Genomic DNA, 27246 nt, shown 5'->3' on the forward strand with positions numbered 1-27246 from the left:
AGCACATAAATTTATCCTATATGGTTTTACAATGAAAACTTAAATTACTTGTCAATATGGAGCTAGAAAGAATAATAATAAATGAAAACTTAATCCAGTGACACATAACCACAAAACTTCTGAACAGAAAACTGCCAATCTAAGTCAGAAACAAAGAATGAGAACATGTTGTACTACATGTTCCCACAATAAGAACCTAGTGTTTTAGTACTTGTGCTTAATTTTGTTTTATGTCTTAGTTTTTTAGAAGAAACAAAAGGATTTTAAGAGACCTTCAAATAAAAACATAGCTTTTTCATTTCATTACATTACTATGTTAGAGAAAGTAAAATTAAACCAGTAGATCTTTACTGTGGAAATGACTGTAGCAAAAGTATTAATTTAAGTGCAATAAAAATTTGGTGTTAATAATTCTGCTACACACTTAAAAATTATTTCTACATTACTATGGAACTACTTACTATCCTTAATATACTTTAAAAAATTTCAGTAAAAAAAGTAGACAATATATGATTTTATTAATAAAGAGTGAGAAAGCATCAGTGATAACTGTTTAAACATTAATTTAAACAGCCATGTCTTGGCTTTAATATTGTGCATATTGGCTTCTATGGTACTGCAAATAAACACATGAAAATATTTCCCATTTTCATGCACAGGTATTCAGCTATAACATCATTTACAAATTATTATGGACAAGATAAATTCTCCAATAATTAATATTCATTTGGACAGCCACAATTAAATGAATATTAAACCAAGAAACAGCCTATGTTCAATATAGTCTAGATGTCTGGTGGTAATATTTAATGTTATATAAAACCTAATTCCTTATTTTTTTCTTAAGGGACATCTTTTGAATAAGTGGGTGCTCAAATAAAAGCTGAGGAATGTGTTCTTTGATCATAACAACAAAATTCACACACAAGACAGTTTGCCTCCCCCTCTAAAAGAAGCAATACATTTGCTCAAATCTCTCTCTCCAGGTAGCATTTCCCCAATTATTAATGAAAATACCTTACAAGCACCAACCCCAAAATTCTGTCAAGGGAAAGTTATAAAGTTAAAAAAGAGTGGTTTATTATATAAAAAAAGTCAAATTCCGCAACACTAATGCTAAAAATGACATCAATTAAATTTCTTAGCATCCATGAAGTATATTATTTCCTTGAGTTTTCCATTATGTGCAGATTTATTTTCCTTAAGAAGTAAAATGAAGTTTGAATAGAACAGTTTGTGGTGTGGTGACATCAGCAACTGCCAGTTCTTGTCCATCAACAAGTCCCAATTCTAAAATAGAAAAAGAATAATTAAGCCAAGCAAAAAAAATCTCAACAAAAAGGATAACAATACACACATAAACAAACTATACAGTTTTATGGTGTAGTTAAACATCAAAATCAAGTTCTCTTTAAACAAGGTAATATTTGTTTTTGAAGATTTTTAAATATTCTACTAAAACAACAATTCTATTATTATTTCTAAAGACGTAAGTAGTTTGATCTGATCATATATAAAGGCATTAAAAGCAAATCTAGAACAAGCATTTATGACTTTTACCAAAAAAAAAAACCCAAAAAAAACCTATCAGTAAATACACATTTAAAATACCTTTCAACGTCTTGGAAAGATTTGGTCTTGTTCGTTCTTCAATAGAGGTTACTGACTAGAACGCAAAATTATTTTAATGTAAAGTACATTAAAGTGAAATTAAACTGTTATATAATTTTCTGAAAAAAATTAAAAATGAACATTGATCACCTGTAAGTAAAGTGTTCTATTCTTTCCCTCTAATGTGGCTGTGATGGCTGGAGATTTCATCTGCCTAAATATAATCATGAGAAAGAAATATTAAACATCATTTTTAAAAAAAGACAATTCTTGTTTTTAAAGTTCTAAAATCACAAAAAATAATTTTTAATGCAAAAATCCAGAACACTTACAGAGAAGCACTATTGGTTAGATAATCCAAAACCTCCTGTAGTTTAGCTGATGGAGAAAACTGAATATTTTGAGGAAGTTGGCTACAAGCTGGGCAGTTTTCCTACACACATAAAACACAATAAATTACAGTGGCACATGCACTGATACTAGTCTCTTTATAAACAATGAAATGAAAATCAAGTTGTTTTGTAATCATGCATATTTCCTATGAAATTTTTTTTATGATTTAAAGCCTACTTTTCATAATAGACAATTTCTTCTGAATTATTTTGCTATGCGGTATTTATTTCATGCTATACAACAAAAGATATATAATAAGTAGAGTTTTAGAGTTTGAAAATAAAATATTTAGGGTATGGGTAACTTTGTTCAAATTTCTAACCAATAATTAACATTTAAAAATCAAAGTATGCATGATCAAAAATGTTTTCATTAGTTTAATACTACTAACCTTTCTCTCTGCTTCAAATGTGTATGTATACAGCCCATCTACATCATTGAATACCAAGTAATTATTAAGGGGAATGTAAGCACTGTAATGAAAAAATGTTCATTTTTATATAACTGAGTCAGACCAAAACATGGAATTATGAACGTATCAAAAATGAAACCTATTACCTTGTGGCTATTTTAAAAACCTCAGTGGCACACACAGCTGAAGAGGAGAGAGAATAAAGGTGCTTTAAAACTCGATGAAAATTAGACACTTAAAAAGTCAGTTACAAACCAAAACAGACAAATTTACAAATAGCTATTGATTAAAAATAGATTTAAAATATAAACTCATTTTAAAAACTGAGAAAGTAACAAAATTTAAATTTGTTTTGGGTTCAAATGATAGAGTAACACTACATGTTTTTCTTCCTGTTTATCTGATTCTTGAACAGCCTGTTATATTCATTAAAAAGAAATGCTACTAAAATGTCCCTTTACTTCAGAGCACTTTATCTAAGACATAATCTAAGACAAAAAACATACGTGGTCCAATAGCTTGTTCTTTTCTGGACAGTTTAATTCCACAACCCACCCAAGAAGATACCAAATTCCTAGAGCACAAGTAGCCGCAGAAATGTCAATTTAGATATTGAATCAAAAACCTAAGGAAAGAAAATAAAACTAAGTGGTGGCCTTTTTTCCTCACCTGCAATGACTGCATTTGTGGAAGCTACTGCAGGAATGATTCGTTTTACTACCCCTGAAAAAATATCAATTAAAATATGGTCATTTCTTTTTAAAAAGTTATCCTAAATTACAGTATGATTATTAAATTCCACTTTCTGAAACTTGATTTTTCAGCTTTTCAAGTCATAAAATAAACTTAAGCTTAACCATAAAACAATCTTTTTTGTAAGAAGATCATTTTGTAGTATGTTCAGAATCTTAAACAAGCTGCGGTAGCAAAGAAAAGGAAACCCTTTCAAGTAAGCTTTATATAAAGGTGAAACAATAACAATAGCTAAACAGATGAAGTGTTTATTGTGTTCCAGGAACAATGTGAACATTAAATAAGATATTAATTTTCTTAATATCCTTATGTTATCTTATTTGCCTGATTTTAAAGATCAAGATATTCTTGCCACGTGATCTGTTTGCACCTGCGGGCCGCCCGGCCACTTTCTGCCATGAGTAGAAGCAGCCTGAGGCCCATGCCAGATGCAGCTAGCCCAGAATTATGAGCCAAATAAATGCCTTTTTTTATAAATTAAAAAAATAAAAATAAAATAAGGTAAGGAAAATGAGGCTGAGAGAAATTACCCATAGCTATACACCTAGTATGTGATGGGGGTGATACATAAACCCAGATATGTTCCAAAATGCATACTCTTTACTGATACATTATATTATACTATACTCAGAAGAAGGTTTGAGTACAGTATGAAGAATAAGGAGTACCTAATTATTCCCCATATAATAGTTTCAGTCATCTAATTCACAAACATTTGTAAAAAAGAAAAACTTCCCCTTATCTGAGTTACACGCTATATTAAACATATTTCCCTATTTTGACCCCACATTTTTCACATCAGTATTCACATATTAAGAATGAACTAAGTCCCACCTTAAACCATTTTTTTAAGGTACAAAATAACTATTCCATTTTATTACTATATTTGAATTATTCATTTCAGAAGACAAAAACTTCAAAAAAAAGTAGCCATATTATCTTGCAGTATGAGGAAGGACTGCAAGATGTGTTCCCAATACTCCAGGTATAGGCAGGTTTAAAAAACTTCAGGAAAAAAGGCAAATATCTAAGACATGAAACAAAGTTAAGAAAGTTGGAAAGCTTTTTTGAAAAATCAATTCTGACAACATGATTCTCTACAGTTTCAGAGAAGAGGAAATAAAGAGGAGCTAACCTTATGATGGTAAATTGAAAGTTCTCCAGCAAATTCCCTATAGCAGGGTGTACTGAAAGGAGGAATAGGTAACAAAAAGGAGTATAAGAAGAGACACTGCCCAATAAGCGCACTGCCAAAATGATCAAGACTTCCCCCTACCTCCTTGCCCACCCCTCGCCAAAATAAGCTGGAGTGGACAGAAAAGAGACTTTTCTGTTATGCTGAGAGCACAGAAAATAATCACAGAATGAATAAAACCATGCTTGGGCTACTTCACTTCCAATTTTGCTTCTGTACTCCCTGTCAAGGCCCTCAATCATCAAGCTGAAAAGTACACACTGACAGCCCTGGTAAAAAGTATGGAAGGCTGAATGAGACTACATATTGAAATGAGTTTATAGTTCCTAATCAGGACAAATTTAATTCATTTTGTCAACTGTAACAACAACCAAATGTATACTATATGCCAGACACTGTTCTAGATGTTGTACATAGTAGCAGTGAAGGAAAGTATCTGCTCTTCTAGAGCTTTCATTTTGATGAGGGAGATAACATGCAAGTAAATACATCAGAAAATTTCAAATGTTGAAGTGTTCTATGAAGAAAATGAAACGAGATATGTGTCAGAGTGACAATGGTGGTGGCAGTCCATTAGACAGGATGGTCAGGGAAGACCTCCTTAGGGAGGTGATAATTTGAGCTGAAACTTAAACCATGAGAAAGACCCAGCCATGTGATGACTTGAGGAAAGAGCATTTTTGTAAACAGTAACAGCAATGGTCCCAGGGCAGGGATGTATGACAGTTTGTAAATGTCAAATAGTCTCTGTATAGAAAAATGAAGATACCATTAATTAGTTCTGAGCAATTATAAAAAAGGTAAAATAGTGAATGTCTCAGAAGTCATTTTAGGTTGAATGATCAGGAAAACCGGTTAAGTGGATACCTGAGGGATAAAGAGCTAGCCTTGAGGGGATACAAGCAAAGAGCATTCCAGGCATAGGGATGGGGAGTATTAAAGTCTATGGTACAAATGAGATTGGTGTGTTCAAGGAACACAAAACAGGTCCATGTAGGAGTGCAGGGAGCACCAAGGAGTGGGTATGAATGGAATTTTCAAATGACATTATTAGAACATCAGTAAATATAAGGAAATAATCACAGAAGAGAAATGGGAGATTTTCAAAAAGAAAACAAAGCTCTTCCTAGTAAATTTGTGATGATCTTCAGCAAAATTCTAGGAAGTATAAACTGTAACTAGATTGGAAGCACTGATCACCAAGACCGTTCATTGAGACATGTTGTACTAGCCTCATTTAGTTATTATGACCAGCTTGGCAACTCAGGGAAATGTGGAAGAGTGTAACCTTGGCTTCAGTAGAGCATCTAGAAAGGTCTCCTTGTGAACAAGGCAAAAAATATGAAGTACTCAGGAAGGTCTGATTAATAGAATGGGATAAACCTAAAAGGGCCTGACCAAAGGTATGATTCAGACGTCTGTTCTGAGACAGTTCAGTCTTGTTAAAAACCTCAATCAATTATCCAGAAAAGAAAGGAGACGATGATCAAAACAACAGGTGAAATGAAGCTGGAAAGACTAGGTAGGTTGACAGAAAAATATATATAGAAAGAGAACAGCAGGTTGAATTTTAAGAATTGGATATTAAACAAAACAACACTCTCAAAACTGCTACGTCTAAAATAGGGAGAGTGGCTTACCAACTGCATATGTGGAGAAAACACCCAAATTTTAGTGGACAGTAAGATCAAAGAATCAAAAGTATGGCATCCATGTACACAACAAATAAACAAATGACAACAAAAAAATCTACTGTCCTCTAAGACTGCATCAATAATCAGAATTCTGTTATCTAAAATAAGACCAATCCTATAATGCTGCATTCTGGCCTAGACAGTCAAGAGAAGTATGGATAACTGGAATGTGGTTAGAGGAAGACTACATGAGGACTTGAAGCCATGCGAAGTATCAAAGGGTTAAAGGAAATAGGGAGGTTTATGGCAGTGATAAAAATTTGGAAAAAACGTGATCACTGTCCTCAGTATGTTAAAGGCATTACTTAAAAAGGAGTTAGGTTATAATACTACCAAGATAATACTCAGACCAAAGTGAAGATGGAGATTTCTGCTCAATATATAGAATAATTGCCTAACAAGTCTTGTCCAAATGTGAACTAGAGTGCCCCTAAGAGGTGATGAATTCCTTTTAGTGAAAGATAAAGTAGATAGTTCTACCTGGATGATTTAGGGTGCCTTCCAATCCTAAGTAAATAAGATTAAATTATTCTATTAAATTCCTTCTAGCTTAGCAGTAGTATGGATTCTTGGTTCCCCTCTACTTTGGGGCACCTGTAAACTGTTATTTCCATAATATCTTTAGTGAACCTCAAATGGATGGCACTGTCTAGAATCACTTATCAGTTACTCCCCTCAAAGCATCTTTGGCCCTAAAAAAAAAAAAAAAGATCATCCTTAGGTCATTCATTCATGACAATTCACTAACTTACCTTGAGTGAGTCTGTATGTAACACCCCTAATATTATATTGTGATGCTCTCTCTAAGGATTTTTGGAAAATCCACTGAATATGTTCAGGATCATCTCCATCTAATGGAACTCCTTCTATTTAAAAAAAAAAAAAAAAAAAAAAAAGGTAGAAAAGACAAAAATCTGAAATCACAATTTGTTTTTTAATGAAATTATCCAAGTGAATAATATGGAAAAAATATATTTGTTGTAATTCTGGGTTAATAAATTAGGTTTATTACCTCCAAAAGGCTGCTCCTTAGGCCACTGCAACATCCTCACATACTCAACGCAGTGTTCTGGTAGCCTGGGCATAGATGCAATGGTGCACATGGGAAAATTAACCTAAAATCACAGTTCGTCTTTTTTAGTAAATTTTAAATGATGAATTATTTTTAAATGCAATTTCCAGTTATGATCTAGTTTTCTTATAATTTGTCTCAGCCCTCCACTTATATAAGCAAAACACTGTATACCATTAATAATGCTTCTAAAACTAATAAGGAGCATGAGTCACTTCACTGAGATTGACCTGCCCATAAAGTTTGCCCTACATTTATAAGGACTATAAATCTAAGTTTTGTCAGACCAGGAGAACAAAAGAAATGAACACTTTGTTATGTTTATGTTATGTTATATTACCTGAAGGTATAAGACAAACCAAAACAAAAGCAAATTCACAGTTAAATGAATTCCAAGTAAATATTCATGAAACTGTTTATATATTTATAATTAAAAATCTCAACTGTCTTTTAAAGTGGACATATAGATTAATTAACCCCATCTTTGGAAAGATCATTCTCATCCCTGGTATCCTTATTTCCCTGAAATAAGTACAGGTGAAAAACAAATAGATTATAGCTTTATCCCAACATACAGCTTTGTAATTTCCCTTGATCCCTACTCCCCAAATATTAATACAAATAAAGTATTAAAATGGAATAAGTATCAGAACTATAATATTCAGTAAGTATCTTTCCTCAAATACAGCAGAACTTAATATTTTATTATCTTCTTAGCATAATTTTAAAAATATGATTGACCTTAATTAAAAATCCTAAATATTGATTAGACTTAATCATTCAACCCTAATTCCATCCCAAGATACTATAAAAGATATGCAGGTGCTTTTTTAATTACCTGTGGTGGATAAAGTTCCAGTGTGCATTCAATACAAGCAGTCATTCCAGGCAGAATCACCCGGGCATTTCCTTTAAAACCTTCTGTCCCCCCATCTATCAAAGGGACAATGGAACTTGGATCTAACACACCATCTTCATAATTTAGAAGAGATATCTAGGAAAATGATTTGCAGGGTTTAAAAGGAGAAGAGAGTAAGAATTTTAAAAAAAGAGCATGCTTTCAAGTAATTCTGAGTCAGCTGTGCTATTGAGTACTAATATATCAAATCAAGGAATTATAATACTAACATGTGTCCTCGTCTGAAAACCAATGATTGGCAATAAATAGTGAATTACATCTACTTAATTCAAAATAAATTAGAAATAAACTCTGGTTTTTCAAAAATATGACATGTAATTTTAATTTTTAGTATGTTAAGAGCAACAGCAAGAACTTCAGGGAACCATAACAACACTAAAGTCTTTACCAGCATGCCATTTATCCATCTTCTGGCTATGATAGAGTCCAGTCCACATACAATAATATGAAATTCTATGAGGGAGAAAAAAAAAAAGCAAGTTTAGTTTTTAAAAATGCAGTTGCATAATGACATTTCAATGTTGGTTCATCCACTGTAACAAATGTACTACTCTGGTACTGGATGTTGATAGTGGGGAAGGTTGTGCGTGTGTGGTGGCAGGGAGTGGCATGAAAACTCCATACTTTCTGCTCAATTTTGCTGTGAACCAAAAAACTGCTCTAAAAATATAAAGCTTATTAATTTTTAAAAGGCAGTTGCACAAAATAATTCACATTTTCTAAGAAACAAACCAAAAAAAGCACTTTTTGTTATAATCACACACACACACACACACACAAACCCAGAGCTCCTAATCCTTGAGTAATTCTTATTCAGGTTAGCACAGAAAAATGCAGTTAGTGGTGTCAACGAAGAATTAAACAGTGGCATTTTCTTTTCAGTTACTCAACAACCTTACTGAAAAGCCAACACTGAGAGAGGAAAGCAACTAAAGAAATAGTCTTCAAATACCTAGCAATCTTTAAACAGCTAGCAACTAAAAAACTAAGAATTTAGTGAGATTTGGTTTCGAGTGAACTTACGGCGATAGAAAGTGTCGTTAAAATCTTGAATCTTGTTGAAATGTCTGAAGATAAGTAAAGGAACTTAAGCTGTTTTTAATTTCTAAAATGAATTTAACAATGCCATAAGGAACAAACTACACATGTATATTAGAACAAAAAAAAAAGTAATCAATGTTCAATGCAGTAGAATTAAAAAGATTTGACCCTACTTTCTGACACTTTTCTACCATTTCTCCGCTAATTATTTAGAGTAGTTTTTCTCATCTCTTTACTCCCATGTCATTATACTAGTATTTACATCTCTGTTAGGAGGTATACTCTAACCAACTGAGCTAACGGGCCAGCTCTAGAATGTGTGTATTCTTAATCACGAGAACCAAGAAGAGATGCAATATGTTTGTTTAGTAAAGGGAACAAGCACATTATAGCTCCTATTTAGCTAAGTGATTTTAATAGTTACTGCAGAGCTAATTTTTTAAAAAACAGAAAATTTCAATAGCTTTTTCAGTTGCTAATGATTTTATTATTTAGGGGGGTAGGGGGAGTATGAATTTTTTGTACCTCTCTAATTGAACTTAGTTTAAGTCTTTTTACCCTGCCAAACCCTATCGCCAGTCTTCCTGTGCCTAGAGGCTGCAAAGGGAACCCCATTCAAAGTTGGCTGTGGGTGTGAATAAATCAATCATAGCACTTCACATTTTAATAGTATATGTATGCAAAAAATTATTTTGATTTTTCTAATGGAGCAGTTTTAAAAATATAAATTATACAGCTTCTCTAAAATTAAGATAAATAGTCCATTAAATATTTTTTAAAAGCAACATAGAGAAGAGAAATAACAAATATGCTTGCCCTAGATTTTTAATTCTTGCCCCAAAGCTATGACAAATAAATCCAATTCTAGCCCTCACCCATTCTGATCTTTATTCCTTTTGAATGCTAGGCAAGCAGGAGACCTAAGCCACCGCTATAACAAAGACAACAAAAAAAGAAACAAAGCAAGCAAAAGGGGAACCAGGAGCCAGACCAAGAAATACCACCTCCCAGATTTCTACAAAACACCCAAAGTTTCCCAGCTATAAATAATGGGAGTAGACAGACAGACAGAGTGTAAATACCCCACCACAACCACTTTTTTTTTTTCATTTTTCCCTACAGTGGCCTGTATTTGCATTTTTAAACTTATTTTGAAATAATAGAGATTCATAGGAAGTTGCAAAGACAGTACAGAACGGTCCCATGTATATGCCTTTCATGGTTAAATCTACATAACTATAGTACCGTATTCAAAATCATGAACAGGACACTGGTACTGTGTGTGTGTATATCTGTCGTTTAAACACACGTAAATTTGTGTATCTATCAACCCCATCAAGATACACAGTTATTCTATCAAAGACCTGTCTCTTGCTACCTCTTTATAATCATACCAATCCCCACCCCCAAGCCTAATCCCTGGCAATCACTAATCTGTTCTCCATCTCTGTAATTTCGTCATTTCAAGTGTTATATTCATGGAATCATGTAGTATATGACCTTTTGAGACTGGCATTTATCATTAAGCATAATGCCCTTGAAATCAAAGTTGTTACATGTTTCATTAGTTATCTCTCTCTCTATTGCTCAGTAGTATTCTACATGAATGTACCACAGTTTAACAATTCACCTATCAAGGAAAGTTTTGGTTGTTTTCAGTTTGGGGCTATTACATACAAAACTGCTATGAAAGTTGGTATGCAGTTTTACACAAACATAAGTGTTCGTTTCTGTAGCATAAATGCCCAGGAGCAAAATTACTGTGTGGTATGATCAGTGTATGCTTAGATTTTTAAGAAATGGCCAAACTATTTTCCAGATGGCTATACCACTTTACATCAGCAATGTGTGAATGACCCAGTTTTTCCATATCTTCACCAGCATTTGATATTGTCACTGTTGTTTATTTTAGCTAGTATAATAGATGTATAGTAGTATCTCATTGTGGTCTTAATTTGATGTCAAACATCTTTTCATGTACTTTTGGCCATCCTCTTTAGTAAAAATACCACTTCACATCTTTTGTCCATTTTTTTAATTGAATTTTTTACTATTGAGCTCTGAGAATTCTTTGTATAGTCTAGATATGATCCTTCACCAGCTGTTTTACCTGTATCTTCTCCAGTCTATAGCTTATCTTTTCATCCCCTTAACAGGGTCCTTCACAGAGCAAAAGTCTTTAATTTGGATAAAGTCCAATTTAACAATTTTTTTCCTTTTATGTATCATGCTTCCGACATGGTCTAAGGACTCTTCACTAAGCCCTATGTCCCAAAGATCTCCTATGTTATCTTCTAAAGTTTTAGAGCTTTACACTTTATACTGACACCCATGATCCATTTTGAGTTAATTTTTGTATAAGATGTGAAGTTTAAGTCAAGACTCATCTTTTTACCTATGGATATCCAATTGCTCCAGTACAATTTGAAGAGACTATCCTTCCTCCACTGAATTGTTTTTGCACCTGTCAAAAATCAATTGGCCATACTTTCATGAGGCTATCTCTGGCTTCTCTATTCTGTTCTACTGATCTGTGTGTATCCCTCTGACAACACCATACCATCTTGATTACTGTAGCTTCATAAGTCTAGAAATTGGACAGTGATTTCTTCTACTTCATTCTTCTTTTTCAGAATTGTTTTAGGTATTCCTTTGCCTTTCCATATAAATTTTAGAATAATCTCATCTATATAGAATAATCTCGTTTATATCAACAAAAAATTTTTGCTGGGATTTGATAGAAACTGTGTTACAACACGTGTATACAAAATTGGGGAGAACATCTTTACTATATTGAATTTTCTAATCCTTGAACATGGAATTCTCTCTCCACTTGAGATCTTTTTTGATTTCTTTCATCAGCATTTTGCAGTTTTCAGTATACAAGTATCGTACTTATCTTGTTAGATTTTACAGCTGAGTACGGTATTTTTTTTCAAGCAGTTGTAAATGGCATTGTATTTCGAATTTCACATTCCACATGTTCACTGCTAGTACACTGTATATAGAAATATACAATTGATTCTTGCATGTTGATTTTGTACTCCATGTGATTTCCTACATAGAAACCCCACCTCCTGATTGCCTATAAAATACCAAGTGTCCTCCAAATCTAAATTCACACAATAGAGTGTGAGAACTGCTTTTTAAAAAACATTAATTCTTGTAAAAAAATAAATTTACTCTGACATACCTTCCATTTGGCTAATAATATATTGACTGTCTACTCTGTCTTCTACTATAAGGAGACACAAAAAACAACTAGATCCAGCGTAGGAACTTACTGTCTAGTACAGGAGATATGCAATTAATTGATACTGAAAGTAAGGGCAATAATACAAAATAAAAGTAAATGATGGCATAGGCTATATAAGCTTACTTTAAAAATCAAGGCAAAAAAAATTTATATAACCATAAAAACTGGAAGGCTATAAAGCAAAATGTTATCAGCAGTTATCTCAGTAATAAGGTTACTGCTGCTGATTTTTTTCCCTTGTCTGTATTCTCTATTAAACATTTATTTTATAAAAATAAAGAAAAAAACCAAAAGCTTTAAAAAAATTAAATAATTTTTTTGTCAAAAGGATACGGAACTACATTGCAATTAGGAACTCTGTCATTTAGAAATTCTGCAGCAACTTCAGCCTTAGGTCTTCCAACATCTTTAGGCCTACAGGAAAAATTATATTTAAATTATCATTCATAATATAAATCTAGATGATCTACATAATTTACTTTCAATAAAAATAAATCCACAGTGAGTTTATTTAATGAAAGACTATTCTTTCCTAAGTATTTTTCTATCAGTAATAACTTTTGATGAGTAATTAGTCATTCAACCCTAAATGCCAACCCTTGCTGATGGTCCAAACTAACAGGACAAGTATAATTATTTCTCAAGTAAAAATATGAATGGTGCTTTTTGTTCCAAGTAAAACATAATAATGGCATGTTTCCTGGCCACTTCCCACTGTGGTGTTTTCCAGTGTAAAAAATTATCCCAGACCCAGATCCTTCCAAGCCTTCCACCCTGAACCCCAGAACCTGAAGGTGTTAGTTACTATGCAGGTCTTGGCTGAAATATACGCAATGAGACTCATTCTAGGGATGTAAGAACCTTCACTATCTCCTTTCTGTGTGTGCTGAGTAAGTAGTAAATTTTGTGCCCCTTAAGAAGCTGTAACCGTGCTTTTAGAAAGAATAATTCCAAACGTATTACCTAATTCCATCTGTTACCAATATTTTCAAGAAGTTAAAAATATAAAGCCTCCAAAGGACACTCCTAGACAATAACCATAGCCATAAATAGGAAAAACACAAATTCCCTCTCCAACCTCAGTACAAACAGTATTTTTTCCTAGTATTTCCTTATTCTCCTTTCAGTAATAAATCAGTCTTTGTGATTACATGTACATACATGCTTCACTATTACTTTTTTCATAACATTTTTTGTTATATAAATGCCTATCCTACTCAATAGACCATTAACACCTGGAAGAAAATGCCTCTATTCTTACTCTGTTTGTATTCCTTCGTATCTAGCAGAGTAAACACTTTAAAACTAAATGAAAATAACAAATCAAATATGCTTCTTAGAAAATGTATTTTAATTTACACTGGAATTTCAAAGAAAAACAATATAACAGGTCATTTTCCTTCATTCCAGTAAAGCAATGTTCGTTTTTGATTCAAAACTTCTGATAAGAGTTTTATTCTCACTTTGTCCTAACTTGCATAGAAAAGGTCCTGCTATAAATCAGAGAACTTGATTTTAGTGCTGCATTCAACTACTCTGCACAAAGAGAGCTCTTTAGGCATGTAGAGGAAATAAAATAAACTTCTAAGATTCTTTTGAGGTATGTATTTTATGTGCTTTCACAGTAGATACCAAACAAAAGAACGCCTAGATGGTTTCTGTGGAGACTGCTATCCTAGGGTTAGTTAGGGGGTCAGAATGCTCCACCTAAGACTGTTTGAATAAAATGGACTTTCGACATATCATCCTTTCAGTACACCTTGCCCAAATTACTTAACCTTGAAAACAAGACCATGAGGGTTGCTCTGAGATGAAATGAGGTAATAGAGATAAAGAGTTGAGAAAGTGCTCAGTACATCATAAACACTCAATAATTGTTAACCATCTTTAACTTTAACCATTTTAGCCACAAATCAAAGGGCATGGCCTGTTATCACTAACCAATAAATTCAGTAGTAACTTTTATAGAATATTCATCCACTAAAAATTTATTTTAAGTCCACAAACTTTCTATAAAGAAGGGAAATGTCAAGGGTTAAAAAATAAACAAAAAATAAAGCTTATCAGTTAAACATAGAGGTCACATTGCAATTATAACACTTCATGAACTTGACTTAGTTTAATCCATCCTTCAGTCTAAGATCTTCCACAAAGATAAAGTAGAGGTTTTATGTCTATCCAAAAATTTAATGTTATCTTTTCTGCTAGCTCAACCTTATCCTGCATACCTAGGACTATGTGAGCACTTTCTGTCAGTACCCTAATAACTACAGAGAAGAAATATCCATATGTCTCATCTATATTCTTTGACTAACAAATAAACACTTTTATCTAAGCCACTCAAACCCCTAAATGCCATGTACTAAAATTTATGAATGAATCTTTTCTCAGGTCTGCATATATGCCCTTCTTCCAGTTTTTAAAAGTCTAATAAACCATTTCTTGATGCTTTTTGCATTTCATATGTGTCCAAGGTAATTAATCCTCTTTTTGTTTCATTTCAATTGGTCCTGGGTTTTCTCTCCTTAACTCTCCATTTTCTTTGCCCTTGTATAAAAAGCTCAAACTCGTTCATAATTTCATTGCTGTAGAGTCACCATTTAAATCTTGGCTCACAAATCCCTACTAATACATCTCACTAGGTCCCAATATTCCAATTATTATTCTCTTCTGAAATCAACAGGAAGAAAAGAGCTGCACTTCATGTCTTCAGGACACAATCACACCGATGTTCCCAAAAACCACATAAATCTTTGGAAGGAGATTTCTTTAAAAAAATAAAAATATATATTTGCTTACAAAACTACTTTCACCAAAATGCCCAAAATTTTCTTGCAAAATTTTACCTAAAATAGGAGTGGTAGTTTTGTTGTTTTTTTTTTCTTTAAATAAAATTAGTGTTATCCTCTCGGTAGTTTTTAAAAATTATTAAATTGCAATATACTCAAGTTCAAATGATTATGAGTTAAAAAAAAAAAAATTAAGATATTAAAACTTACCTAAATAAAAACTGCCTATTTAGATTGGAAATATCGATAGTGTCCATGTCTATAACATGAATCTGTCTAAAGCCAGACAATGCCTGTAGGAATAAAAATAATCCAATTGAGTAGAAGTTTCCTCACATTCAAAAATTTAAGATTTGTTTTCAATGTAGTCCTAAGTCTACAAATTCTCAGTAATAGATTCTGCATAACTGTATTCGGCAGCTAAACAGTCTTGCAAGGTATAAAAAATTCAGGATTCTTGTAAAGGTCAGAAATATGTAACCATTCAATATTAAATAGTCTATAATCAAAAGATGACAACTCAAAATTTCTAAAGGTTAAAGTTGTTTGATATATAGATATATTTCCATAAACACATTTGTAAAATTTATTGCTTTGCTGCTATTAATGGATACTTTATTAGTCTTACTAATTAACTATATCTGCTATTGTTTTTTCAGAATATTGTTAAAAGCAATTCTTACAAGCTTTATCTTAGTTTACTTAACATTAAGCATGCCAGAATTCAGAAATGGTAGAAGATATATATTAAGACACACATATGTACACTGCACATATAAAAGAATATCTCCAAAGTACTGAGGCAAAAGCAAGCAATTTAAAAAGGTAAGGAAAGGCAAAAAAACAAAAACAAAACAACAAAACCTATCGAGTTTCAATAATGCCATGTATTCTAACAGTACAACCACTGCTCAAATTTACCAGCAGAAGCAAAAGACTAAAAAAAAATAAGTCTCAATAACTAATTATGCTTTTGTGGTCTTGGTCAGTTTACTTAAGTGACCAAATCACTTGACAATAATTTCCCCATTTTCCCGCCCCCTTTATAGCAAGAGATCCTCAAAAGGGTTGTCCATACTTGGGCTCTCAAATTCCTCTCTGAGTGAGCTCCAAACAAGCTTTTGCACCCACCACTCCACCAAAACTGCACTTGTCAAGGTCACCAATTACCTCCACATTGCTAACACCAGGGGCCAATTCTCAGTCTATCTGATCTTACCCTTCTAAAGTATTTGGCAGGGTGGATCACTTCCTCCTCCTTAAAGCATGTTCTTCACTTGGTGACCACACTCTTGAAAACTTAAACACTTCTTAATTGGTTTCCAGTTCACTCAGTTTTCCTCCTACTTTACTGGCCAGAATTTAGAGTACCCTTGTGCTAGGTTCTGGTGATCTCAATCTTCTAAGATAGACTACCTAACAGACATCTTAGACTTAAGTTTCCAAAACCAAATTTGATCACCCTCACTCACCACCAGCACCAAATCTGTTATTTTTCCAGTCTTCCTCACTTCAGTGAATGGTGACTCCATCCTTCCAGTTGCTCAGGGTAAAAACCCTGCTGTGTCATCTTTGACCCTTCTCTTTCTTTGATATCACACAACCAATCCATTAGCAAATCCTGTTGTCTCCGTCTTCAAAATATATCCACAATATGACTGCTTCTCACCACCTCCAATGTTACCACTCTGTTCCAAGTCACTGTCATTTCTTTTCTAGAGGACTGTAACAATCTTCTAACTAGTCTCTCTGCTTCTTCCTCTGCTCTTCCTTTACTATTCTCAATACATCAGCCACAGTGTCCAGGTTAAAAGTCAATCAAATCACTCATCTGCTTAAATCTATCCAGTGACTTCCTGATTCGGAATAAAAGCCAGAGTTCTTCAGTAGCCCCTAAAGCCTTTTGTGATATTCCCTCTGAGACCCTCCACTTCCCATTACATCTCTGATATCCTCTCCAAAAATGCTCCCCTTACTCACCTCTGTAATGGCCTCCTTGAACAAACAGGCATGCTCCCACTCCACAGCTTTTGCATCAGCTGTTCCCTGTGACTAGAATGTTCTTTCAGATATCTGTATGGCTCATTTGTTCACTTCTTTCCTCAAATAGCATCTTCTTGTAACCCTTTCTCTTCCCACCAGGCTACCTATCTTCCATCCTTCCTTTCTTCATGTCATTTACTAACATCTGACATACTATATCTAAGTATTTTACTTGTCTTTTTCCTTCAATTAAAATGTGAGCCCCACAAACACAAACATCTGTATTGCTCAATGCTGTTATCTTTATCATCTAAAATGGTGCTTGGCATATGGGGAGGAAGCTCAATAAATATTTGCTCAATCAATAATGTTAATGTCATACTCTTGTTTTTTTAGAATGAGCCTTTGCGGGGGCTTACAATCAATAAAAAAAGTATATCTCCTATATGCTTATATCTGAAATAAACAAAGTAACAAGTGGTAAAATTGAAAACCTTATAATGCAATAAATAAATAACAGGGCTACTCCTTAAAGTTGCTTGATAACTAATTCTCAGATCTAATGTTCGATTACTTTACATTTAAAATTATTATATATCACATTTGCAAATAATGGCTTCAAAATGGAAAAAGTTAAGCTTTAGGGGACTTGTACATAGATAATGCTTAACAAAAACCACTGCCTGTCCTTGATAAACTCTTTCCTTCTAGAAGTCTTTGGTTCTCACACTGCTAGAATATTTATGTCTGATAAGGTACGGTCATTTTGGCACTCCACCTTGGAGTATATGTTACATACTACTATTTATTTCTTGTGAGACTTGTCTCCCCAATGAAACTTCAAATTCATTGAGGACAGAGGCCATGACGACCCACAATTTGCACAGTACCCACTAAAGCACTAAGTACAATGAAGCATATTTAAGTTTTTGCAATTTCACTAGGAGTGACATTAGTGTTTCCTATCAAAATTAATGTGGCTGTGTTTATATTTAACTTTAACCCTCTTGGCCAACTATTTAAGTTCTCCATCTGGCTGTAACCTACTGTATTTTCTAAGTCATCTACTCCATTACTTCCACTTCTCTACACAGCAATGAGAAGCCTGGCATACAAAAGCTCTAAATCGGTTCTCCTCCTATTCATTTTTGTTAAATAACTGATAAAGACTTACAAAAAGCTACTTTATGATTATCAGAAGTCAATAAAACCAATTAATTAAATCATAAATTATTAATTTCCAACCACAATGAGGGATCTTCAAAAGGTTCATGGAAAGATTCCTGTTATCTTTTAATTCTATTTCTCCACGAACTTTTTGAAGTACCTTCATATATGGAAATACCTTCACTTAAGGTTTAGCTTTTCCAAATCTTTATGAGTCTACTACCATATGATCATCAATAACCTAATAGTTCAGTGAAAAAGAGCACTTCACTAAAAATTGATGATATGGATTAGGTTCTAGGCACATCACTATAATCCAGAAAAACTTGGGCAAGTTATTTAACATCTCTGAACTTCAATGTTTCCCTCTATATAAAATGAGACAATGCCTTACCCTCTTAGCTGGGTTATCTGGGGAAGCAAAAGAAGTAATAAATTATTTGAAACTACACATTCAAACATGAATTAACAGTTCTGCTATTTACTTTACTGAAATTAATGAGTACTTTGCAAAAGGAAACACCAAAATTTGCTTGGTAAGCAGCAGAGAAGAAAGCAGAAGTAAGAAATTCTATCAACGACTTTATAGTTGAGAACTTTAGAGTTTAAAAACCATCATTTTTTACCATCATTTTTATTAGTCTGGAAGTTGACCTGCTAAACTTATCTAACAAAGGTTCAAGAGAAAAGTTCAATAATCACAATCAAGAAATTTCCTAGTATGGCAGAAAAGGAAAAAGGTTTACTTATCACAAAGGAGAAAAAATACGTATTTTTTATATATATTACCAGATTTTTCAGGAGCTCACATCCTAAGCCGCCAGCTCCAATGACTAGAACTTTACATGTATCTAACAAAAACTGGAGAGACTGTAAAGAATGAAAATGCATATTAAAACTGGGTGATAACCATAAGCACCATCAACAAAGCAACAAACCATAAAACATTTCTGGGGTTTCCAGGAAAAATGCAATTAAAAATAAAGAGAAAACTCTGTTAAATTATTTTAAATTTATGAATTAGAACCAGAAATTCCAAAACCCTAATAATTTCAGAGTTTCAATTTTAATGTTTTTTAAATTGACTTTTATTGTATAAAATTAAAAGGCTATTTTTAAACAACAACCAAAAAACCTATCTCTAGTTATTTTTTCTTTTAATTTTCAAAAGGGAATGAAAAGCATCATTCAGTTATTTAACTGATTTCTTAAAAATAGAAAAGTTTAAAAATCTTAAAAGACAGAAGTTCAAGTACTGAACACCAAATAAGGTAAGAACAATAATAGCTGCTTTTGAGTACAGTAAACAAAACTTAAAAAACATGAGATGACAGAAAAAATAGATAAAACTCTTGGAAAATTCCTTGTCAGCAGAATAAAACTTGTAGTAATTATTTAACAGAGGTAATGATCTTAAATTACCAGGCAAAAACTTTCAGAGGCACAAGAAAATATGGTGTATTATCCAAAGAGAAGGCAAAATTAATGTCAATTCTGTCCAATATTAAGAAAGAATATTAAGGGAGAAAAGTTGTTCAGATGAGACACTGGGCCAAACCCAAGAGTTTGTACATTAATTTTTAGGAATAGCAAAATATATTTCAAAATAATTCCTCTTTGTAAACACAAAAGAACACGAAGACTTACAATAAGGAATGTTTTTCTACCTTGCAATAAAAAACAAGAGATATCTAATTGAACATTTACTTTAAGTCAGACGCTATCAGTCCAGAATTCTATGCCTCCATTATACAGTACTCACATTACTTTTAACATGCAATTAATTATATTCAATGCTAAGTAAAGATGTTTATTCCAACTAAATTTCAAAATTTAAACAAGCATATCTTTATTCCTATCAAAATTAATTTCTCACAGCAGGGCTACAAAAGGGGAATGTGTCTCAGAAAACAGTTTAAACTGGAATTTTAAATGAGATTATGAAGTTATTTTTCTCTTAAATTTTCAACTTACATGAGAAATGTGAAAATAATGACTCAAATATTAGTCATTCAAATAAAATTAGTTGTAAATATTCAATTTAGTGTTTCAAGATAATTTAGTTCAACAAAACAATTTTATTAGTATTTTCATTATGAGCAAATCAAAAAGGAAGCATTTTACTGTTTTTGGAACATAAAACTATTAAAGCAGTTATTTAAAAATAAACGTTTCTCACTTCAGTGCTCGGTTCGAAATCAGGGTGTGTGAAGGGTCCAGATCGCTCGAGGAACTTCTTTACATGGTTCCAGCGACCTTCCCAGTCTCCAGTGTCCCCACACCCACCATCAACAGCCATTCTGCACAGAACACAGTAAATTCAGCTGCAAGATCAGTATGAAAAAGCCACACCTACATGTATTATGATTTCCCCAAGTGAAAAGGTAACCACACCAGACCTGCTCAAGTAAAAAGGCAAATACTCAATGTGATTATGTTTTAAAATTCTTCTCTAAAATTTTGTCTATTACTCTGCTCATTTAAAGGTAAGATTTGCACATTCTTTTTTTCATTTCATCCATCTGATGAAATAAATCAGTCTACATATTTCTGGGTTAAGATCAGACTTGGGATATTGGTCTATCGGTAAGACATGGACTTCTCCACATTTGGTATTTACAAAAGATCACTGCAAACTTCTCCAACCTGATCCTTCAACACACTTGCAGCAGGAAAAAGGCTGGAAAAAAAACCACACACTTTAAGAATTGTAAAGCTTGAAATCTAATACTATTACTGTGTCCTTTCACACATTTTACTCAGAAAGACATAGAGGTCACAATTTTCAAAAAGAATTTCTTAATACTGTGAGGTGGTTTTTGTTACCACTAAACACAAATAAAGTTTTAAGTTACAATTCCACCACAGATAGGCATTACTATCTAGAACTCTTAGAACATACAACTGAACAAAGCAGGACTCCTCTTACAAAATGCACGTATTTTCTACTCAGTGCAAGATTCATATCTAGTTGTGATCATTCTTTATTTTCTAATTTCCTATAACCCTACAAATTCTATCTTCAGCATACTGGTAATATCCAATTTTTACAAAAGAGACCAAGAAGTATTGCCTAGCAATAAAGACCATAGGTTTTGACGTCAGAGCTGGGTTTGGTTCCACAACAGCACTGTGACCTTAAACAGATTACTTAACAGCCATAAACCTCATCTGTAGTTGTTCGTAGCTACTTCTTAAGGTCATAAGGATAAAAATATAATCCACATAGGGGATTTAGTACAGAACTTGGTATATACCGAGCATTCACACTTTAACTCTCATTTTATGCAAAAGTAAGGAAATAAAAGGCGGGAAGGAATGTGAAATTAAGCTTGTCATTCCAGTCCTCTTGCAATTGAAATTCGACTTTCTGAGGGAGATACGAGAAGACCAAAGCACTGAGACTGGGAATTGGCACAGATATTTCGAACTCACCACACTCACTGCAAGAGTATTTCCCTCCGTGGGAGGGGGAAATTATGTGGCGTTTTTTAAATCTGTCGCACCAGTACAAAACTGATAAGCATCTGATAAGAAATAGGATGTGTAATAAATGGGGAAAATAAGCTGTCTGGGATCAACACCCTCCCTTAAGAGCCAATTATTTTGCAAAAATGATTGAAGTGCTTAGTACAATACTGATATACAGTCTCATAAAAAGTTTGCAAATAGTACTATTGTCTCAGTGTTTACGAAAGGCCAAAAAAAGGCGTTGTGTACATTTCGTGTGTGTTTAAGGTGGATTTCCTTTTCAAAGTCACGGCTGTTACAATTTGGGATGGAGGAAGAGGGGGCGCAAGGGTCCGTCCTCAAGACCTTTAGGTCAGGCACCCCGGCAGGCCCCTTCAGGACCAGGGGCAGTATACTCGGCCCCAACGCCCGCCCAGGGCAAGAGACCAGGAGCTGCCCGCCGGGCCCCCGGGGCTGCGCTCCGGGTGCCCCCCTCCCAGCCCTCCGGGCCCGCTGCGGCTGGTCCCCTAGGCCTGGGGTGGGGGGAGGCGGGGGTCCCCGGAGAGGGCCCCGGCCTCCCGGCAGCACTAACGTCTCAGCCAGCAGCTCCTCTATTCTCCTTCTTTTCTTCTCCCTAAAAGAAAGAGAGAATAAAAGAAGGGTCAGCATCACGCTACGCAGTGGGCGCCGCGAGGGGATGGGGGGCGAGGGGAGGGGGCGGGAGGTGGGGAGACCCCAGGTGAGGGCGGCGACCGCCCACCGCCGCGCTCTCTCACAGCCCAGCCCGGCGCGCCTGCAAAGCCCCGGTACTTACGGATCCTCGCCATCCGCCATATTGTTCTCCGCCTCTTCCCAGGTGCCCTTGCGGTGGGCGGGGCTGGCGGGGAGGGGCGGGGCGAGGCTGACAGCTGCGGCTCCTGCAGCGTTTAAAGCATTTCCGTGAGAGTAACATCTTAAGTACACCTGATTAAGTAAATCTTATACTGAGTGCGTGTTAATGCAGCGTGAAAAGGTAGACTCAATGCATTGTGTTTATACAATTTATATATTAATAAATACTTACTTAAAATGTTGGTATATTCTACAAAGAAACTCCCGGAAGAACCACCCCAATATGCCAGAGCTTTCCTCTGCGGCAAAGTATCAGGGGAATTTTCACTTTTTACTTTTCAGGACGGTTCCAAAATCTTTGCCTTTATAGGTACACACTTTAAGATAAAATTTTCTAAACCAGTTTATAGGAGTGGAATGGAGAGATTGTTGTCTTTTTTGTGAAACATCATTTTTAAATTTTAGCGTCACATCATTCTGTCATAAATTCAGTGGAAATAGAACTAAAATCAAAAACTTTTTTCTCTGGGTTAAAGGTATATATTTAGGCAGATAGAAGAAAAGTATAAAGAAAAAAAGCACAAAAAGAATAATTTAGAACCATAATCCCATTACCTAAAGATAAATAGTGATAGAATTTTCTACTATTTTTTTCCAGAGTCAGACATACATATATATGTGTGAGTCTGGATGACTGGACTGAGAAAAATAATTATGTTCAAGAAAACAGGGCTGGCAGGTTAGCTCACTTGGTTAGAACATAATGCGGATAACACCGAAGTCCAGGGTCTGATCCCTTTACCGGCCAGCCACACACACACAAAAAAAACCCACAAAAAAACCAAACCAATCTCCTTTCTTGGAGTGGGATAAGAGTAAGATTCAGAAAGAACTGAATTTAAATCTTTACCCAACAGTTATTAACTATGCGATCTTGGGCACCTTTTTTTTGGCTGCTGGCCCCCTACAGGATCAAACTCTGGACCTTGGGTGTTATCAGAACCATGCCCTAATCAACTGAGCTTACTGGCCAGCCAGCTTCTGTTTCTTCACTTGTAAAGTAGGGATAACAATATTCGCTTTGTAAGACTAAGAATTAAATGAAATCCACCGTGGTTCTCAAAATATAGTCCCTGATCACAATCACTTGAAAATCTACCAATGGAAGTTTTCAGGCTCCACCCCCAACCTTCTGCAAAGCCTGGGGGTGATTCTGTCCTCCTAAAGTTTGAGAACCACTGAAATGGGGTATATAAAGCCTAGTGGGTACTCAATAAACGTAGCTGCTGTTACTAAATTGTGGTATTTAATCTCTTTGTCCTATTCTCCATTGAACCTTAAGGACGGCTTGTCTTTTATGATCCCCTAATTAGATTCAAATCAATAGCATTCGTTGAGCTGAAAGTCAGTACCAGGCAGTGAGTGTAGGAATAGAGTACAGTCCATAGTAGGAGACACCATCCCTTTTCTGGGTCACATGTCTCAACATCAATTCAGAGACCTCTTTTTCTTGCCCAGACAACTCCACAGTTGGAAGCCACTGGGGTTAAATCCTTGCTTATCAAAATGGATTCTTGTGGTCTGGGCCCCCTGTTTTCAGGATACCCTTTGATTAGTGGCAAAAAGCATCATAGCCACCTCAGGTGGTGAAAACCAGCAGGCACCTTAAGGGTTATCTAGTCTAATCCCACCCATTTCACAGTGGAGGAAACTGAGGCCTAGGGATAGGCTACAGCTAGCCCATGAAGACATCTACAAAGGCATCTGGCCCTGCATCTGCGTGCCTTGGGACTAACACCCTGACTCACTGCAGTGGTATTTTGATAGATGACACCAGGCTCTCTCACTGGCTTGGACTGACTGATTAGAAATAGCCACCTGCCCTTGCCAGTAAAAAAAGCAACAGAGACATGCAAGCAAAACCTTCAACAGATTTATTTCATTTTAAATTGAACATATTATAAACTATTAGACTATTCACTATGGTTTATAAACAGGGTGGCCCTATCTAGAAACACAAGTCCTGGTATAAAAGCCCCAGAAGGACCTCTACAGTGAATCTGACCCTCCATGCCTGAATGAATAGTGAAAAGAGCTTCTACTAATAGCATTTCAAACAGTAACTGGAATAATGTAACAACTCAATATGTGTTCATTTTTATTTAAAATGACTTTTTGACAAAGGTTGAAATGTGTAAAGAAAATCTCCCATAATCCAACTAGAGAGAGAAGCATGGTGAATATTTTGGAAGAGAGGGAGAAAGGAATCACGCTATGAACAGCTTTATCTTTTCTTCATTCAAATAAATAAAAATACACTGAACAAATGTTTACTGGCTGTCAATTGCCTGCGATCAATGAGTAATCATAGTGCTACTAATACACACTTGACAGCTTTTGGTCTTGCAGTTCTGAGTAGCTGGAAAGTGAAAGTTCTTGTTCATAGCTCCTAATGCTCACAGATCTCTCCAACAGGTGTGGGGCCCTCCTGGGGCTCCCACCCTACTCTTGATGAAGATCATTTACTTAGCTTGCCCACAGTGCTGCTTCTTGAAATTCTTACGCCTCAGGGAATTCCTCCACACCCTCTGACTTCCTGTAACTGAGCAGGAGGCCAGTGCAGCTCTATTTAGCACTCCTCTTACTGTCTCATATGTAAGCAGTATTTCTACTGCATTGCAGGAGCCTTGCAGGCAGGGCAGGGCTGCATCCTTCTCCCTTTTTTTATCCTCCACAATCTTTCACAGAGCCTTGAAAGGACTCAAATGTTCTCAGTCTTTTTTCCTCTATCATATCTACCCGGATACAACCACAACAATAAAATTGCAAGATAGAGAAAAGTCAGTGCTTGTTTATTATAAAAGCATACAAAATGAATCAATTTACAGCACTATTAATACCATACAGATGAATCATTGGCTGTACTATTATTAATAATGATAATAGTAATATCTAACTGTGAACAATTAGTATACACTAAGCACTTTCCATACTTTCCTTTATTTATCCTCACCTATGTGGCAGATGTTCTATTATCCCCACTTTACACATGAAGAAACTGAGGCCGGGGGAGATTAAATAATTCCCTGTAAATCACCTGCCAGAGAGGGAAGAGCAGGGACTCTAATTTTGCTTTCTCTAAGTTTAAACCTTCCCAGTTTTCCAGAATCAAGAAAATGTGAGGGCTCAGGAACATTTTCACATTTCTTTTTTCAAAAGCAGCACCTAGCATATACGTTAGTTTGCACCAATTCGATTCAATCACCAAACTTTCCTAAACACCAGAAGTAGTGATTTCTGAGAGTAACCGTTAAGTTCCTTAACTGCCTTCTGACTCAACAAGGAAAATTAAATTATATCTTCTCAACTCTGTAGAGTGAATTTAGTTTGAAAATAGCACCACTTGCAGGTTTAGAGACTGTTATCTTAGATGCTATTGTCTTAGAATTCTGCCTACCACATTATGCAGTAAATCAAAATGCTTTTTTCTCAGGCATTTGAGATAAAAGGAGTTTACTGTACTAACCATCCCCTTAACTGAAAAAAAGATGGCTCTTTAGAACCTTGGAAGAAAATTTATAATACATCTCTTGCTGTAAGACCCGTGCTCCATGCACAAATCCCACACACACTCCAGGATGGCTCACCTCACAAAGACCATGAGACTGAGACCGATGCAATCAAGCAAGAGGGACTTTATTCCAGCATGCTGGGGTCACTTAGTCTCCTGGACAGAAGCGACCCCGAGTTTACAGTACAAGCACCTTTTATACAGTTTTTCTGAACAGATCTTTGTGACAGGATGAGTTGTTGGTTATCTGTGGCGCCTTTAGATTTATGGGTAGGCTTTAGCAGGCTGGTACCCTGATAGATCTGTGGCGCCTTTAGATTTACAGGTAGGCTTTAGCAGCCTGGCTGGCACCCCGATAAGGAACAGCGCATTTCTCAATCGTTTATCTTCCCCAGGGTCTGGCCAGGTGGCTTTTAGATAAGGAACTAGTCAGTTCCTGGAACTGGGTGGGGGTCATTCCCTCCCTGGAATGTTTAGTGTGCTCGGGCCTGCCTGACCTTTGTACGGCCCCTTAGAAGCTGCTTTACTTAAAATGTTTTTAGCAAGCATTTGTTATAAAACTGTGTATACTAAAGTTATGCTTTTCTACAATTTCCCTACAATTCATTCCCCTACATTGCTAGTTCTTTGGGCTGAGATACACCTTATCTATTAAAATACTGTGCTCCCTTATTGAAAATTGTCACCAGATATTGCGGTGAAACTAAGAAAGCTCTTTTGGAGTGGAATCCATGTTTTTGCTCAGTAAATACTAAGTGCAGAAGAATTAGTTCACTTCAGACAATTGTTAGCTTTAAAATGTAATCGACATGCCCAGCTTAAGGCTGAAGTGACCAGAGCAGTCTATCACTTTATCAGAATGGCACAGGTAGTTCTACAATTTTGTCCCAAGAGAATAGAGATGGAGAACAAAAAAGAGAAGTAAAAAACAAACCAGTCCTTCCATTCTGTGTATCCTTATCTCCCATTTTACCAATCTGATTTCACACACAGTGACTCATGGTAAAACAGAGAAAACATGAGAATTGCTTTCAGATGTGTGAAAATTAGTCACACAGTTTTCAAAACCAGCTCATCCTCCAGTAACACTAGTCGCCTTTCATTCCTTT

At 35.0% G+C, this 27246-nt stretch overlaps 1 protein-coding gene across 3 annotated transcripts; it reads right to left on the reverse strand.

Moving 5' to 3' along the window:
- Nucleotides 1-499: 499 nt before the first annotated feature.
- UBA3 (ubiquitin like modifier activating enzyme 3) lies at nucleotides 500-22607 on the reverse strand. Of its 3 annotated transcripts, XM_063113926.1 has the most exons (18): nucleotides 22550-22607; nucleotides 22328-22369; nucleotides 20465-20585; nucleotides 19075-19155; nucleotides 15346-15428; nucleotides 12680-12760; nucleotides 9073-9116; nucleotides 8438-8502; nucleotides 7969-8124; nucleotides 7071-7173; nucleotides 6811-6924; nucleotides 3086-3139; nucleotides 2563-2599; nucleotides 2396-2477; nucleotides 1944-2044; nucleotides 1762-1825; nucleotides 1612-1666; nucleotides 500-1290 (listed from the first exon to the last, which is right to left on the reverse strand). In XM_063113926.1, the coding sequence occupies exons 1-18, from the start codon at nucleotides 22567-22569 to the stop codon at nucleotides 1202-1204; spliced, it is 1392 nt and encodes a 463-aa protein (XP_062969996.1). In that variant the 5' UTR covers nucleotides 22570-22607; the 3' UTR covers nucleotides 500-1201. The 3 variants fall into 3 exon arrangements, with proteins under 3 accessions (XP_062969996.1, XP_062969998.1, XP_062969997.1); XM_063113928.1 differs by lacking the exon at nucleotides 12680-12760; XM_063113927.1 differs by lacking the exon at nucleotides 22328-22369 and having other exon boundaries at nucleotides 22550-22593.
- Between the last annotated feature and the right edge of the window lie 4639 nt (nucleotides 22608-27246).

This window comes from Cynocephalus volans, chromosome 11 (assembly GCF_027409185.1).
Source record: "Cynocephalus volans isolate mCynVol1 chromosome 11, mCynVol1.pri, whole genome shotgun sequence".
In the NCBI taxonomy this organism is placed as follows: Eukaryota; Metazoa; Chordata; class Mammalia; order Dermoptera; family Cynocephalidae; genus Cynocephalus; species Cynocephalus volans.

Coding starts and splice junctions, on each gene's coding strand:
- UBA3 (XM_063113926.1), bottom strand. CDS start 22,569: ATGGCGGATGGCGAGGATCC. Junction 22,370..22,549: donor ATGGCGGATGGCGAGGATCC/GTAAGTACCGGG, acceptor TCTTTCTTTTAG/GGAGAAGAAAAGAAGGAGAA. Junction 2,478..2,562: donor GTTTTTAAAATAGCCACAAG/GTAATAGGTTTC, acceptor TTTTCATTACAG/TGCTTACATTCCCCTTAATA.